This window comes from Pseudorca crassidens, chromosome 9 (assembly GCF_039906515.1).
Source record: "Pseudorca crassidens isolate mPseCra1 chromosome 9, mPseCra1.hap1, whole genome shotgun sequence".
Classification (NCBI taxonomy): Eukaryota; Metazoa; Chordata; class Mammalia; order Artiodactyla; family Delphinidae; genus Pseudorca; species Pseudorca crassidens.
Genome location: NC_090304.1, coordinates 78,905,322 through 78,920,523, shown reverse-complemented (window position 1 = coordinate 78,920,523; position 15,202 = coordinate 78,905,322). Strand labels below are relative to the sequence as shown.

The 15,202-nt window shown below is 38.6% G+C and overlaps 1 protein-coding gene across 4 annotated transcripts in view; it reads left to right on the top strand.

Annotated features, from left to right (window-relative positions):
* Positions 1-15,202, top strand: part of MMP7 (matrix metallopeptidase 7) — a 37,344-nt gene that overhangs the window by 16,120 nt on the left and 6,022 nt on the right. For 2 of the 4 annotated variants that reach the window (XM_067750835.1, XM_067750836.1), the window contains 3 exons: positions 9,426-9,652; positions 9,738-9,886; positions 11,239-11,367. In XM_067750835.1, coding sequence (XP_067606936.1) covers positions 9,426-9,652; positions 9,738-9,886; positions 11,239-11,367 — 505 coding nt within the window. Of the gene's footprint in view, positions 1-5,346; positions 6,050-6,799; positions 6,917-9,425; positions 9,653-9,737; positions 9,887-11,238; positions 11,368-15,202 lie in introns of those variants that run through there. The other 2 variants (XM_067750837.1, XM_067750834.1) reach the window with 2 other exon arrangements.

The window sequence follows — 15,202 nt, the reverse complement described above, 5'->3', positions numbered from 1 at the left end:
ACATTATCAAAAGAGTGAAAAGACGACCTACAGAAAGGGAGAAAATACTTGCAAATCATATATCTGATAAGGGCTTAGCAACAAGAATATATAAGGAATTCTTACAACTCAACAGCAAAATGACAAACAACCCAATTTCTTAAAATGGGTAGAAGACTTGAATAGACATTTATCCAAAGATTTACAAATGGATAACAAGCACATGAAAAGATGCTCAACATGAGTCACTACTCACTAGAAATACAAATTAAAACCATAATGAGATACTACTTCACACCTACTAGGATGGTTATAATTTTAAAAAATTTAACACAGCATAACAAATGTTGATAAGAACATGTAGAAATAGAAATCCTCATACATTGCTGGTGGGAATTTAAAATAGTATAGCCTCGGAAGGACCTTCAAGAAGGCAGAGGCTTAAGACGTGGAGATCACCTTCCTTCCCACAAACGCATCAAAAATACATCTACATGTGAAACAACTCCTACAGAACACCTACTGAACGCTGGCAGAAGACCTCAGACTTCCCAAAAGGCAAGAAACTACCCATGTACCTGGGTAGGGCAAAAGAAAAAAGCAAAAATAGAGACAAAAGAATAGGGATGGGACCTGCACTTCTGGGATGGAGATGTGAAGGAGGAAAAGTTTCCACACACTAGGAAGGCCCTTCACTGGTGGAGATGGGGGGTGGGCAGAGTGGGGGGAAGCTTCGGAGCCACAGAGGAGAGCGCAGCAATAGGGGTGCAGAGGACAAAGCAGAGGGATTCCCGCACAGAGGGTCAGTGCCGACCAGCACTCACCAGCCCGAGAGGCTTGTCTGCTCACCTGCCAGGGTGGGTGGGGGCTGGGAGCTGAGGCTCTGGCTTCGGAGGTCAGATCCCAGGGAGAGGACTGGGGTTGGCTGCATGAACACAGCCTGAAGGGGACTAGTGCGCCACAGCTAGCCGAGAGGGAGTCCGGGAAAAATTCTGGACCTGCCTAAGAGGCAAGAGACCATTGTTTCAGGGTGCGCGAAGAGAGGAGATTCAGAGCACCGCCTAAATGAGTTTCAGAGGCAGGCGCGAGCCATGGCTATCAGCGTGGACACCAGAGACTGGCAAAAAATGCTAACGCTGCTGCTGCAGCCACCAAGAAGCCTGTGTGCGAGCACAGGTCACTATCCACACCTCCCCTCCCGTGAGCCTGTGCAGCCCGCCACTGCCAGGGTCCCGTGATCCAGGCACCACTTGCCCGGGAGAACACACAGCATGCCTCAGGCTGTTGCAACTTCATGCAGGCCTCTGCCGCCGCAGGCTCACCCCGCATTCGGTACCCCTCCCTCCACCTGACCTGAGTGAGCCAGAGCCCCCGAATCAGCTGCTACTTTAACCTCACCCTCTCTGGGCGGGGAACAGACACCCTCAGGTGACCTACACACAGAGGCGGGGCCAAATCCAAAGCTGAACCCCAGGAGCTGTGCAAACAGAGAAGAGAAAGGGAAATTTCTCCGTGTAGCCTCAGGAGAAGCAGATTATATTTCCACAAGCAACTTGATGTATCCTGCATCTGTGGAATACCTCAGTAGACAATGAATCATCCCCAAATTGAGGCAGTGGACTTTGGGAGAAAATGTAGACTTGGGGTTTGCTGACTGCAACTGATTTGTTTCCGGTTTTATGTTTATCTTAGTTTAGTATTTAGAACTTATTATCATTGGTAGATTTGTTTACTGGTTTGGTTGCTGTCTTCTTTTTATTTTTTTTATTATTTTTTAATTTTAATAGTATTTTTAAATTTTTTACCTTAATAACTTTATTTTCTTTCTTTATTTTTATTCTCCCTTTTCTTCTGAACTGTGTGGCTGACAGGGACTTGGTGCTCCAGCCGGGTGTCAAGCCTGAGCCTCAGAGTTAGAAGAGCAGAGTTCAGGACATTGGATCACCAGACACCTCCTGGCCCCACATAATATCAATCAGTAACACCTCTCTCAGAGATATATGTCTCAATGCTAAGACCCAGCTCCACTCCAACCAGAAAGCTCCAGTGCTGGACACCCCATGACAAACAACTAACAAGACAGGAACACAACCCCACCAATTAGCAGAGAGGCCGCCTAAAATCATAACAAGTGCACAGACACCCCAAAAGACACCACCAGACTTGGTCCTGCCTACCAGAAAGACAAGTTCCAGCCTCATCCCCCAGAACACAGGCGCTAGTCCCCTCCACCAGGAAGCCTACACAACGCACTGAACCAAACTTAGCCACTGGGGGCAGACACCAAAAACAATGGGAACTATGAACCTGAAGCCTGTGACAAGGAAACCCCAAACACAGTAAGTTAAGCAAAATGAGAAGACAGAAATACACAGCAGATGAAGGAGCAAGGTAAAAACACACCAGACCAAACAAATGAAGAGGAACTAGGCAATCTACCTGAAAATGAATTCAGAGTAATGATAGTAAAGATGATACAAAACCTTGGAAATAGAATGGAAAAATACAAGAAATGTTTAACAAGGACCTAGAAGAACTAAAGAGCAAACAAACTATGATAAACAACACAATAAGTGAAATTAAAAATTCTCTAGAAGGAATCAATAGCAGAATAACTGAGGCAGAAGAACAGACAAGTGACTTGGAAGATAAAATACTGGAAATAACTACCACAGACCAGAATAAAGAAAAAAAGAATGAAAAGAATAGAGGACAGTCTCAGAGACCTCTGAGACAACATTAAACACGCCAACATTCTAATTATAGGAGTCCCCAGAGGAAGAGAAAAAGAAAGAGTCTGAGAAAATATTTGAAGAGATTACAGTTGAAAACTTCCCTAATATGAGAAAGGAAATAGTCAAGTTCAGGAAGTGCAGAGAGTCCCATACAACATAAATCCAAGGAGAAACACACCAAGACACATATTAATCAAACTATCAAAAATTAAATACAAAGAAAAAAATTAAAAGCAGCAAGGGAAAAGCAGCAAATAACACACAAGGGAATCCCCATAAGGTTAACAGCTGATCTTTCAGCAGAAACTCTGCAAGCCAGAAGGGACTGGCAGGACATATTTAAAGTGATGAAAGGGAAAAACCTACAACGAAGATTAGTCTACCCAGCAAGGATCTCATTCAGATTCGACAGAGAAATTAAAATCTTTACAAACAAGTAAAAGCTAAGAGAATTCAGCACCACTAAACCAGCTTTACAACAAGTGCAAAAGGAACTTCTCTAGGCAGGAAATACAAGAGAAGGAAAAGACCTACAAAAACAAACCCAAAACAGTTACGAAAATGGTAATAGGAACACACATATCAATAATTACCTTAAATGTAAATAGATTAAATGCTCCAACCAAAAGACAGAGGCTTGCTGAATGGATACAAAAACAAGATCCATATATATGCTGTCTACAAGAGACCCACTTGAGACCTAGTGACACATACAGACTGAAAGTGAGAGGATGGAAAAAGATATTCCATGCAAATTGAGATCAAAAGAAAGCTGGAGTAGCAATTCTCATATCAGACAAAAAAGACTTTAAAATAAAGACTATTACAAGAGACAAAGAAGGACACTACATAATGATCAAGGGATCAATCCAAGAAGAATATATAACAATTGTAAATATTTATGCACCCAACATAGGAGCACCTCAATACATAAGGCAATTGCTAACAGCCATAAAAGGGGAAATCAACAGTAACACAATCATAGTAGGGGACTTTAACACCCCACTTTCACCAATGGACAGATCAACAAAAATGAAAATAAATAAGGAAACACAAGCTTTAAATGACACATTAAACAAGATAGACTTAATTGATATTTATAAGACATCCCATCCAAAACCAACAGAATACACTTTCTTCTCAAGTGCTCATGGAACATTCTCCAGGATAGATCATATCTTGGGTCACAAATCAAGCCTTGGTAAATTTAAGAAAATTGAAATCATATCAAGTATCTTTTCCGACCACAACGCTATGAGACTAGATATCAGTTACAGGAAAATAAATTGTAAAAAACACAAAAAACATAGAGGCTAAACAATATGCTACTAAATAACCAAGAGATCACTGAAGAAATCAAAGAGGAAATCAAAAAATACTTAGAAACATATGACAATGAAAACACGATGACCCAAAACCTATGGGATGCAGCAAAAGCAGTTCTAGGAGGGAGGTTTATAGCAAGAAAATCCTAACTCAAGAAATAAGAAAAATCTGAAATAAAAAACCTAACCTTACACCTAAAGCTATTAGAGATAAAAGAAGAAAAAATCCCCAAAGTTAGCAGAAGGAAAGAAATCATAAAAATCAGATCAGAAATAAATGAAAAAGAAATGAAGGAAACAATAGCAAAGATCAATAAAACTAAAAGATAGTCTTTGAGAAAATAAGCAAAATTGATAAACCATTAGCCAGACTCATCAAGAAAAAAAGGGAAAAGACTCAAATCAACAGAATTAGAAATGAAGAGGAGAAGTAACAACTGACACTGCAGAAATACAAAGGATCATGAGAGATTACTACAAGCAACTATATGCCAATACAATGGACAACCTGGAAGAAATGGACAAATTCTTAGAAAAGCACAACCTTCCAAGACTGAACCAGGAAGAAATAGAAAATATAAACAGACCAATCACAAGCACTGATATTGAAATTATGATTAAAAACCTTCCAACAAACAAAAGCCCAGGACCAGACGGTTTCACAGGGAAATTCTATCAAACATTTAAAGAAGAGCTAACACCTATCCTTCTCAAACTCTTCCAAAATATAGCAGAGGGAGGAACACTCCCAAACACACTCTAAGAGGCCACCAGCACCCTGATACCAAAACCAGACAAAGATGTCACAAAAAAAGAAAACTACAGGTCAATATCACTGATGAACATAGATGCAAAAATCCTCAACAAAATACTAGTAAACAGAATCCAACAGCACATTAAAAGGATCATACACCATGATCGAGTGGATTTTATCCCAGGAATGCAAGGATTCTTCACTATATGCAAATAAATTAATGTGATAAACCATATTAACAAATTGAAGGAGAAAAACCATATGATCATCTCAATAGATGCAGGAAAAGCTTTTGGCAAAATTCAACACCGATTTATGACAAAAACTCTCCAGAAAGTAGGCATAGAGGGAACTTACGTCAACATAATAAAGGACATATAAGACAAACCCACAGCCAACATCGTTCTCAATGGTGAAAAACTCAAACCATCTCCACTAAGATCAGGAACAAGACAAGGCTGCCCACTCTCACCACTTATTCAACATAGTTTTGGAAGTTTTAGCCACAGCAATCAGAGAATAAAAAGAAATAAAAGGAATCCAAATCGGAAAAGAAGTGAAACTGTCACTGTTTGCAGATGACATAATACTATACATAGAGAATCCTAAAGATGCTACCAGAAAACTACTAGAGCTAATCAATGAATTTGGTAAAGTAGCAGGATACAAAGTTAATGCACAGAAATCTCTTGCATTCCTATACACTAATTATGAAAAATCTGAAAGAGAAATTAAGGAAACACTTCCATTTACTGCTGCAACAAAAAGAATAAAATACCTGGAATAAACCTACCTAAGGAGGCCAAAGACCTCTATTATATTTTTCAGCTCCAGCATATTTGGGGAGTTTCCCATGACTTATTATAGTAAAAAAGCCACGTGCTCTCTCAAGAAATGTGTATTCTATATAATGACAAAATGAATAGGTAGTGTGATATGACACAAAAAGCACTGGACTGGGAGTCAGGACTACTATTAACTGGCTGTGTGAGCCTTGGAGAAATAAGTGAACCTGTTGTCTTGGCTTCAGTTTCATCTTCAGGAAAATTGAAGTAAATGGACTAGAATCTCTAGGTCATGGGTCTTTAATTGCTATATGTAGCATAACCATTATGTGTGCTGAGGACCAAACTAGCCCAAGTGGTGGCTGGTCAGCAGCCAGTGTCAGGGTGATTGGAAGAGAAAGAGTGGAGAAAGTGATTTCCAAGTTGAAGGCCAGCTTTGGAGAAACCTGCAACTACAGAATGTGAAGCATGGTAAGTATGGTAGATGAACAGGCAAGCCCATGCCTGAAGTTTTTTTTTGTTTAATATTTTTTCATGTAATTCAAGAGGAATTCAAGTGATGTTGACCACTAAGAAAAGAAATAATCTGATTAAAGGGAGACTTGAAGAGGGAATTCTCAGGGCTCCACTAATGTACCTGGAAGGTGAGGGAGTGGAGCACAGGCTTTACGATGGCCACCGACCCAATCACAGCAGAGCATTTCCACTTGCCACTCCTCCCATCATTCCCCTCTATGACTTTGGAGACTGTTACAAAATGTTTGCTTAATAGTGATTTGAGTATTTGTATCTTTTACGTACTTTTCCATGCATTTCAAATTTTTTAAAAATTATGTTAAGATAAAATATGTCCTGAATAATGCTCCCCAAATTTTTAAACTGAGAAGACATGTCTAAGTAGCAATTTGATTCTGGCAAATAAAGTGTGTTAAATTTAAAATTTCATGGGTCAAATTTATACAGAAGACAGGTGGGAGAAAAATCCTTTGAAAAACAAACACATTGTGTGCTTCCTGCCAATAAAAACATAATACTTCCTCATTGTCATTAATAAAAGATAATACTTTCAAAGTTCTGTAGACACTAAAAAGAAAGAAAACACTCAAATGCGTCACCTATTTCCACATTCAAGTCTGAGAAGCTATATAAATTTCTCCAGCCTCTGGCAGAAAACACCAAACCAACCGTAAGTCCGAGAGCAATCATCTCTGGACAGCAGCTATGCAGCTGGCCGTGCTGACCGTGCTGTACGCTGTGAGTGTGCTGCCTGGCACCCTGGCCCTGCAGCTTCCCCAGAAGGCAGGAGGCATGAGTGAGCTGCCGTGGGAACAGGCTCAGGTATGTCACTGGCCCACTCACCTGGGCCTCCACAGGCTCACCATCAGCATTAGGAAGTATGTTTTTCAATTTTAATAATTTTTCTGATTATATAGGTAATATATGTTTTAATCAAGTAGCTGTTAAGAGCAAGCTTTGGAGCCTTCCCAAAGTGGATTCAAGTTCCATCTCCTCCACTCAACTGTGTAGATGAACACAGGAATGTTATTAAACTTCTCTGAGCTTCAGTTTTCTAATTTGGAAGTTGGATAATATAATGATATCAACCAAATGGGGGTGTTGTGAAGCTCTTTACAGAGTACCTGAGACATATTCAACAAATTGAAGTCCTTATTGCTACTATTATTTATTGTAACTTGAGATTTTTCTCATAATGAGCAAAGTGTTGCCTCTTAAGATGAGGACTGCTTGTGATGGAGAGACTTGAAAAGAAAAAATGAGGGTATAAGTTGCAGTCCTCCCACTGACAAGCCAATGATGATGGGCAAGGCATGAACTTCTGACTTTGTTTTCTCATATATCTAATAGAGACAATAATACTGTGTTTTATACCTCACAGGATTATTCTAGAGCATAAAGGAAGTGGTAACAATACCAATTATCATGTATGTAACAATTGCAGATTATAAAGTACTTCATATATATTGTGTCATTGAATCCTTAGCTCTATCCTGGGAAAAAGAAGAAACGAAAGTAAGGTTAATTCACATACTTACTAACTGTAGAGATAAGAATCAAGGACAAGTTCTGGTTCAAAAATCATGTTCTTTCCAATATACTACTTAATAAGTAGTCTAATAAGTGTAAGTAATTATTACCTGGTAAAATAATGGGACATCTACTCCTAAGTATTGTTTATAAATTTAAGCCTTAAGCATAAGAAAAGTTGTGTTTTATTTCACACTAACTTTGACTTTTTAAAAGTCCATCTAATACATTGGACTGAACCATATGAAATCAGTGATATTTGACAGGTTTTTTTTTCTCCAAAGGAGCAATTTCATATGGGTCCACCTAATGGACTCTACAGAAGGAGTACACTTGCAAGAGTATTGAGTCCCTTTACCCATGGTGCACGTTGCCAATAAACCAGAGGGAGGTTCTCTAGGTTTAAAGGAAGGCAGGAAAATTCATCTTAAGGATGCAGAGAGATTTCTTACAAAGGGTGTCTTTGTAAAGCCTGTAGCTCTGGAAGGGAAAAAAATGAGGTATTTGTTTTCAAATCAGGGATTAATTGCTAATTGTCATGGGTGAACAATAAGTGTTTGTTGTATTGAATGAAATACAGTCGTTGGTAACAGGAAGACAGCACAATATTGCTAAGTTTACTTATATAAAGTGCATACTCCTAAGCGGTTCTCAGACAAGTAAACATTACCACCTACTCCAAATTAGATTGCAAATGAGTGAGCCAATGTTTAAATCATTTCAAAGATATTATCACACATTATATAACACTATACATTTTTCTGATGAAATGGGCTTTGGAATCAGAACACAAGTTCAAATACCAGCTCCTTTGGTTACTCATGGGGTGACCTCGTGCAACTTATTTCACTCTCCTGAGCCATGATTCTTCAAATGTGAAATAGGAAAATAATGCCATACCTTACTTCACAGGGTGGTTATGAGGTTTAAATGAGATAAGTAATGTAAAGCTCCTGTTATAGTCCCTGGCACTACTAAGTGCTTAATAAAAGTCCTTTGCTGCTGTTATTATTTCATTCACTTTCTATTTTTTCCTATTTAGGCTGCTGGACTGCCATCCTCATACCCATTCACTAGTGTCCTTTAAGAAATTCCCAGGGACCCAATTGCCCATGGAATACACCTGAGAGACCTGCTTTATCCTGCAGTCTCACAAAGAGGGTTTTATTAAGGAGTTAGCCATGGAAAGAGCACTGGCCTGGCAGTCAAGAAACTCAGAGCCAGTTCTGCTACTAACTTAACATGTGACCCCAGGGCAAATCATTTAGTTACTAAGAGTTCTGATTTCTTCACCTGGAGAATACGTATATAAAACAAAATAATGTCATAATAACCTTTCCCAGGACTAAAATATTAAGACCTTTAACCTCAGCTGGGATCTGATCTCCAGAGAATTTTAGAAAGAGCTGGGTGACTTTGGATCTCCCCATAGGGTCTCTGATGCCAAGGGGAGGTCTCAGCTGTGCCCCTTGAGGGCACACTGGGCACTCTTCCTGATTGGCTATTACAAACAAGTCTATGTTTTATAAAGTATACAGTGTGTTTCTCTTCAAAACGTTTAATGGGATAAAAGAAAAATGGAGGGACTCTTTTGCTCATGAAATGAAATGGCAGTGCTTCATCATCAATATTAAGTTTTCTTTTCATTAATGCACTCTTGTTTTACTTGTTTACTATGTAAGTATTCTGCCTTCACACTACTATTTGGGTCCACAGGAGTCAGAAGCAAAGATGTGCAGACTTCTGAGCTAAAAGAAGACAATAAACAAGAATTATAGATCAATTACTCTCTTTCCAATAGGACTATCTGAAAAGATTTTATCCATCTGATTCAAAAATAAGGGACCCCAATAGTTTAGAAGTCAAACTCAAGCAGATGCAAAAATTTTTTCGCCTGCCTATAACTGGAACATTAAGCTCCCACATTATAGAAATCATGCGGAAGCCCAGATGTGGAGTGCCAGATGTTGCAGAATATTCCCTATTCCCAGATCGCCCAAAATGGACTTCCAAAGTGGTCACCTACAGGTTAGTTTTGCTTTGGCTCATTTTAGCAAAAACAGTAAAGCCTATTTCCTAAAAGGTCAAACATTGTTTTCTTGTTTTCTACCAGGATCGTGTCATATACTCGAGACTTACCACATGTCATAGTGAATCAATTAGTGGCAAAGGCCTTCAACGTGTGGAGCAAAGAGATCCCACTGAGCTTCAAGAGAGTTAGCTGGGGAATTGCTGATATCATGATTGGCTTTGCAAGAGGAGGTAAGGAAGATTCCTGCAGGCTGATCCTGTGTGCTATTTTGCTTGTTATTTATATCAGTGCCCTCCTCTTTCTGGGATTTAAAAATCTTTAAAGAGATATAGATAGATGATAGATGATAGATAGATAGATAGATCATCTCATTAAAGATCAATGTTCTTACACTTTTTCTAGTCCATTAACTTCGAGCCACTTTTTATAGCAGAAGATGGCAAACTATGGCCCATGAGCCAAATCTGTAAATAGTTATTAGAACACAGCCATGGTCCTTCAATTACCTATTGTCTATGAGTGCTTTGGGGCTACAATGGCAGACTTTAGCAATTCCGACAGAGGTCTTCAAGCCCACAAAGCTGGTCCTTCACAGAAAATGTTTGCCAACCTCTGTTTTGCAACATGAATCATGATATACATATATATTTATGGGACAGTTTAAAATATATCTAACTAACATCAACATTAAACCAAAAGAAGAGGTTACAACTTCCAAAGGCCTTAAGTGGTCTCCAAGAAGTGAACAGTCCCTGTGGCTTATTGCCAACACCCTTCATGTAGTAAAAAGTAGAAAATAGAGAACTTTCATATTAAAGGGCTTAAGGAGATATAACCCATATACATGAACTGCTATTAATTGCTGGTGTTTCATGGTGCAAATTTAGAGGAAAATGTTGGTCTTTTTGGCCTGCTTTAATGTTAAACTTCCTGGGTGCTGTGAATTTAGCTGAAATTTGAGCTTCAACCACAATATTAACAAGACTGAAGAAAACCTTACAGAAAAGCACTGATCATGGCACTCCATGTTTTTCAAGAACTGGATAAACTGGATATGGCCTGACACCAATTTGAAAATAAATGTCTCTGCATCACAAATAAAAGCACTATCAAAATCTATTTTAAGACACCTTGAGCACAGTTCTTCAAGGGACTGTCTACTACATCCACAAAGAAAAAGCTGGGTTTTTAAGAAAACGTATATTAAATGGTATGCAGTTATCTGCTGAATCCAGTACTCAAACTCATTGTGCACTCTGCCACCATCCAGCTAAGGAAAATGATCAAACATAACACTGATGTTGTAGCATAACACTGATGTAGATGCCACCATAAGTAGGATGTGAATGTATTTAAAGTCCATATCAGTAAGCTTTCAACATGTGGTGGTTATCAGGGATGAGCAGTGGTTCTGTGAAAGAAAAAGTCCCTGTGACAAATAAACACCCAAACCACCCTGTGTATGCAGCTGACTGCTTGGGGCTAATCTTTCTAACCTCAATAATCATGTACTATAAACTAAAAGATGAAATGACTGGAGATAAATTCAGTCACTAAAGGCAATTACCACTTTTTCTTTCAGCTCACGGGGACCCCGACCCATTTGATGGGCCAGGAAACACACTGGCTCATGCCTTTCCACCTGGGCCAGGCCTGGGAGGAGATGCTCACTTTGATGAGGATGAACGCTGGACTGATGCTAGCAGTATAGGTACAGCATCCCAAATCTCTTCCACTACATACCCTTTTTAAAATCCTGAACTTTTTATACTTAACTATCTTTAATTTGACAATTGAAAGCAATTAATAATAGTTATTGAGCACCTGCTAACTGCCACCTCTGTGCTTTAAATGCATTATTGCATTTAATATGCTCATAATGTTCCATATATAGAAGATAGATACTCAGGCTACAGAGTCAAAAAATGTTGGGTTCAATTTGCTTTACCTCTACCAATTACTCACTTTGTGTCTTTGGGCAAGTTATTTAACTTCTCTGAGCCTCAGTTTCCTTATCTATGAAATGGGACTATAAATAATTCCTACCTCACAGGATTGCTGTTGGAATTAAATGAGATAATGCTTATGCAGTGCTTAGCACAGTGCTTGGTATATATTAATAATTCAATAAATTATAGCCCTTCTATATATATCCCCAAAATAAGTTTTTTAATTGAAGGTGAAAGAGGAGCAGAGACTATGATATTTGAGAAGTATATACAGTTCTGATATTATTCACTGTTTTTCAGAAAGAACCCACACCATAACCCAGCCTATCATATTCATCACTTTACAAAGTAGAAGATCATAGACAAAACAGAAAACTAATGAAGAGAAGCTCTAGATAAATAACCCTAACTGGAGACAATGCTTTTTTTTTTTTTTTTAACATCTTTATTGGAGTATAATTGCTTTACAATGGTGTGTTAGTTTCTGCTTTATAACAAAGTGAATCAGTTATACATATACATATGTCCCCATATCTCTCCCTTCTTGCGTCTCCCTCCTTCCCACCCTCCCTATCCCACCCCACTAGGTGGTCACAAAGCATCAGGCTGATCTCCCTGTGCTATGGGGCTGCTTCCCACTAGCTAGCTATTTTACGTTTGGGAGTGTATATATGTCCATGCCACTCTCTCACTTTGTCACAGTTTACCCTTCTCCCTCCCCATATCCTCAAGTCCATTCTCTAGTAGGTCTGTGTCTTTATCCCTGTCTTACCCCTAGGTTCTTCATGACATTTTTTTTTCTTAAATTCCATATATATGTGTTAGCATACGGTATTTGTATTTCTCTTTCTGACTTACTTCACTCTGTAGGACAGACTCTAGGTCCATCCACCTCATTACAAATAGCTCAATTTCGTTTCTTTTTATGGCTAATATTCCATTGTATATACGTGCTACATCTTCTTTATCCATTCATCCGATGATGGACACTTAGGTTGTTTCCATCTCCAGGCTATTGTAAATAGAGCTGCAATGAACATTTTGGTACATGACTCTTTTTGAATTATGGTTTTCTCAGGGTATATGCCCAGTAGTGGGATTGCTGGGTCATATGGTAGTTCTATTTGTAGTTTTTTAAGGAACCTCCATACTGTTCTCCATAGTGGCTGTACTAATTCACATTCCCACCAGCAGTGCAAGAGTGTTCCCTTTCTTCCACACCCTCTCCAGCATTTATTGTTTCCAGATTTTTTGTTGATGGCCATTCTGACTGGTGTGAGATGATATCTCATTGTAGTTTCGATTTGCGTTTCTCTAATGATTAATGATGTTGAGCATTCTTTCATGTGTTTGTTGGCAGTCTGTATATCTTCTTTGGAGAAATGTCGATTTAGGTCTTCTGCCCATTTTTGGTTTGGGTTGTTTGTTTTTTTGTTATTGAGCTGCATGAGCTGCTTGTAAATTTTGGAGATTAATCCTTTGTCAGTTGCTTCATTTGCAAATATTTTCTCCCATTCTGAGGGTTGTCTTTTGGTCTTGTTTATGGTTTCCTTTGCTGTGCAAAAGCTTTGAAGTTTCATTAGGTCCCATTTGTTTATTTTTGTTTTTATTTCCATTTCTCTAGGAGGTGGGTCAAAAAGGATCTTGCTGTGATTTATGTCATAGAGTGTTCTGCCTGTTTTCCTCTAAGAGCTTGATAGTTTCTGGCCTTACATTTAGGTCTTTAATCCATTTTGAGCTTATTTTTGTGTATGGTGTTAGGGAGTGACCTAATCTCATACTTTTACATGTACCTGTCCAGTTTTCCCAGCACCACTTATTGAAGAGGCTGTCCTTTCTCCACTGTACATTTTTTAAAAAGTGGCTACTGGTTACTGGCCCTGAAAGTGAAATGAGTACTCGTGTTTGGCAATGGGAATTCACCACTACAGTGATGCCTTGCCATGAAAATCTAACCTATGTAAAATTATGACACTGCTTCCGTTTCACATCTTGCATACCTTTTTCATTCTTCCTTCTTCCCACTCAAGGTAAGCTAAAGACAGCTTCCTTCAATCTAATGCACCACAATTGGAACTCTGGCCACTCAAACACATTCACACCTTCCCCCTTATTTGCAAAGCCTTTCTATGAGTCTGAGGGAGAGAGAGCACATACATAATACACTTTAACAAATCAAAAGCAAATCCCAGCATCGCCTGGAGTTCCTGCCTTATGGTCGTGCTTTCTCAAAGCCAACTTTCTCTCTCCTGCTATTCAAAGTCACTATCATTTATTGAATAGCCATTATTATTTTCCAGATATTGGGAAACTCATTATGACAAATCGACAAGGTAGGAATTACTATCTCCATTTAACAGATGAGGAACTGAGACTCAGAAATACCATTAATTTGTCCAAAGTTGTCCAGCTAGTAAGTAGCAGAGCTGGGTTTCAAAACCAGGTCTTTATACAATACTTAGAAGCCTTTGCTTTCCTCTACTGAATACTGCTATCTGAGTGATTACATAAGAAGCGAATAGGCAGAAATACATTATATTAAAAAAAAGTGATGAGATTAAAGCACTACTATTCTTTTTTTTAAAACTTTATTGAAGTATAGTTGATTTAGTGTTGTGTTAATTTCTGCTGTACTGCAAAGTCATTCAGTTATACACATATTCTTTTTCATATACTTTTCCATTATGGTTTATCACAGGATATTGAATAGAGTTCCCTGTGCTTTACAGTAGGAACTTGTTGTTTATCCATTCTATATATAATGGTTTGCATCTGCTAATCCCAAACTCCCAATCCTTCCCTCCCACACCCCCACTTGGCAACCATGAGTCTGCTCTCAATGTCTGTGAGTCTGTTTTTGTTTCATAGATATGTTCATTTGTGTCATATTTTAGATTCCACATATAAGTGATATCAGATGGCATTTGTCTTTTTCTTATTTCACTTAGTATGATATCTCAGGTCCATCCATGTTGCTGCTAATGGCATTATTTCATTATTTTCTATGGCTGAGTAGTATTCCATCATATAAATGTACCACATCTGCATTTTTTTAACATCTTTATTGAGTATAATTGCTTTACAGTGGTGTGCTAGTTTCTGCTGCATAACAAAGTGAATCAGCTATATGTATACATATAACACCATAACTCCTCCTTCTTGCGTCTCCCTCCTACCCTACCTATCTCACCCCTCTAGGTGGTTAAAAAGCACCAAGCTGATCTCCCTGTTCTGTGTGGCTGCTTTCCAATAGCTCTCTATTTTACATTTGGTAGGGTATATATGTCCATGCCACTCTCTCACTTCATCCCAGCTTACCCTTGCCCCTCCCCATGTCCTCAAGTCCATTCTCTATGTCTGCATCTTTATTCCTGTCCTACTCTGAGGTTCTTCAGAACGCTTTTTTTTTTTTTAAGATTCCATATATATGTGTTAGCATACGGTACTTGTTTTTCTCTTTCTGACTTATTTCATTCTGTATGACAGAATGTAGGTCCATCCACCTCGCTACAAATAACTCAATTTCGTTTCTTTTTATGGCTGAGTAATATTCCATTGTATATAAGTGCCACATCTTTTTACCTATTCATCTGTCGA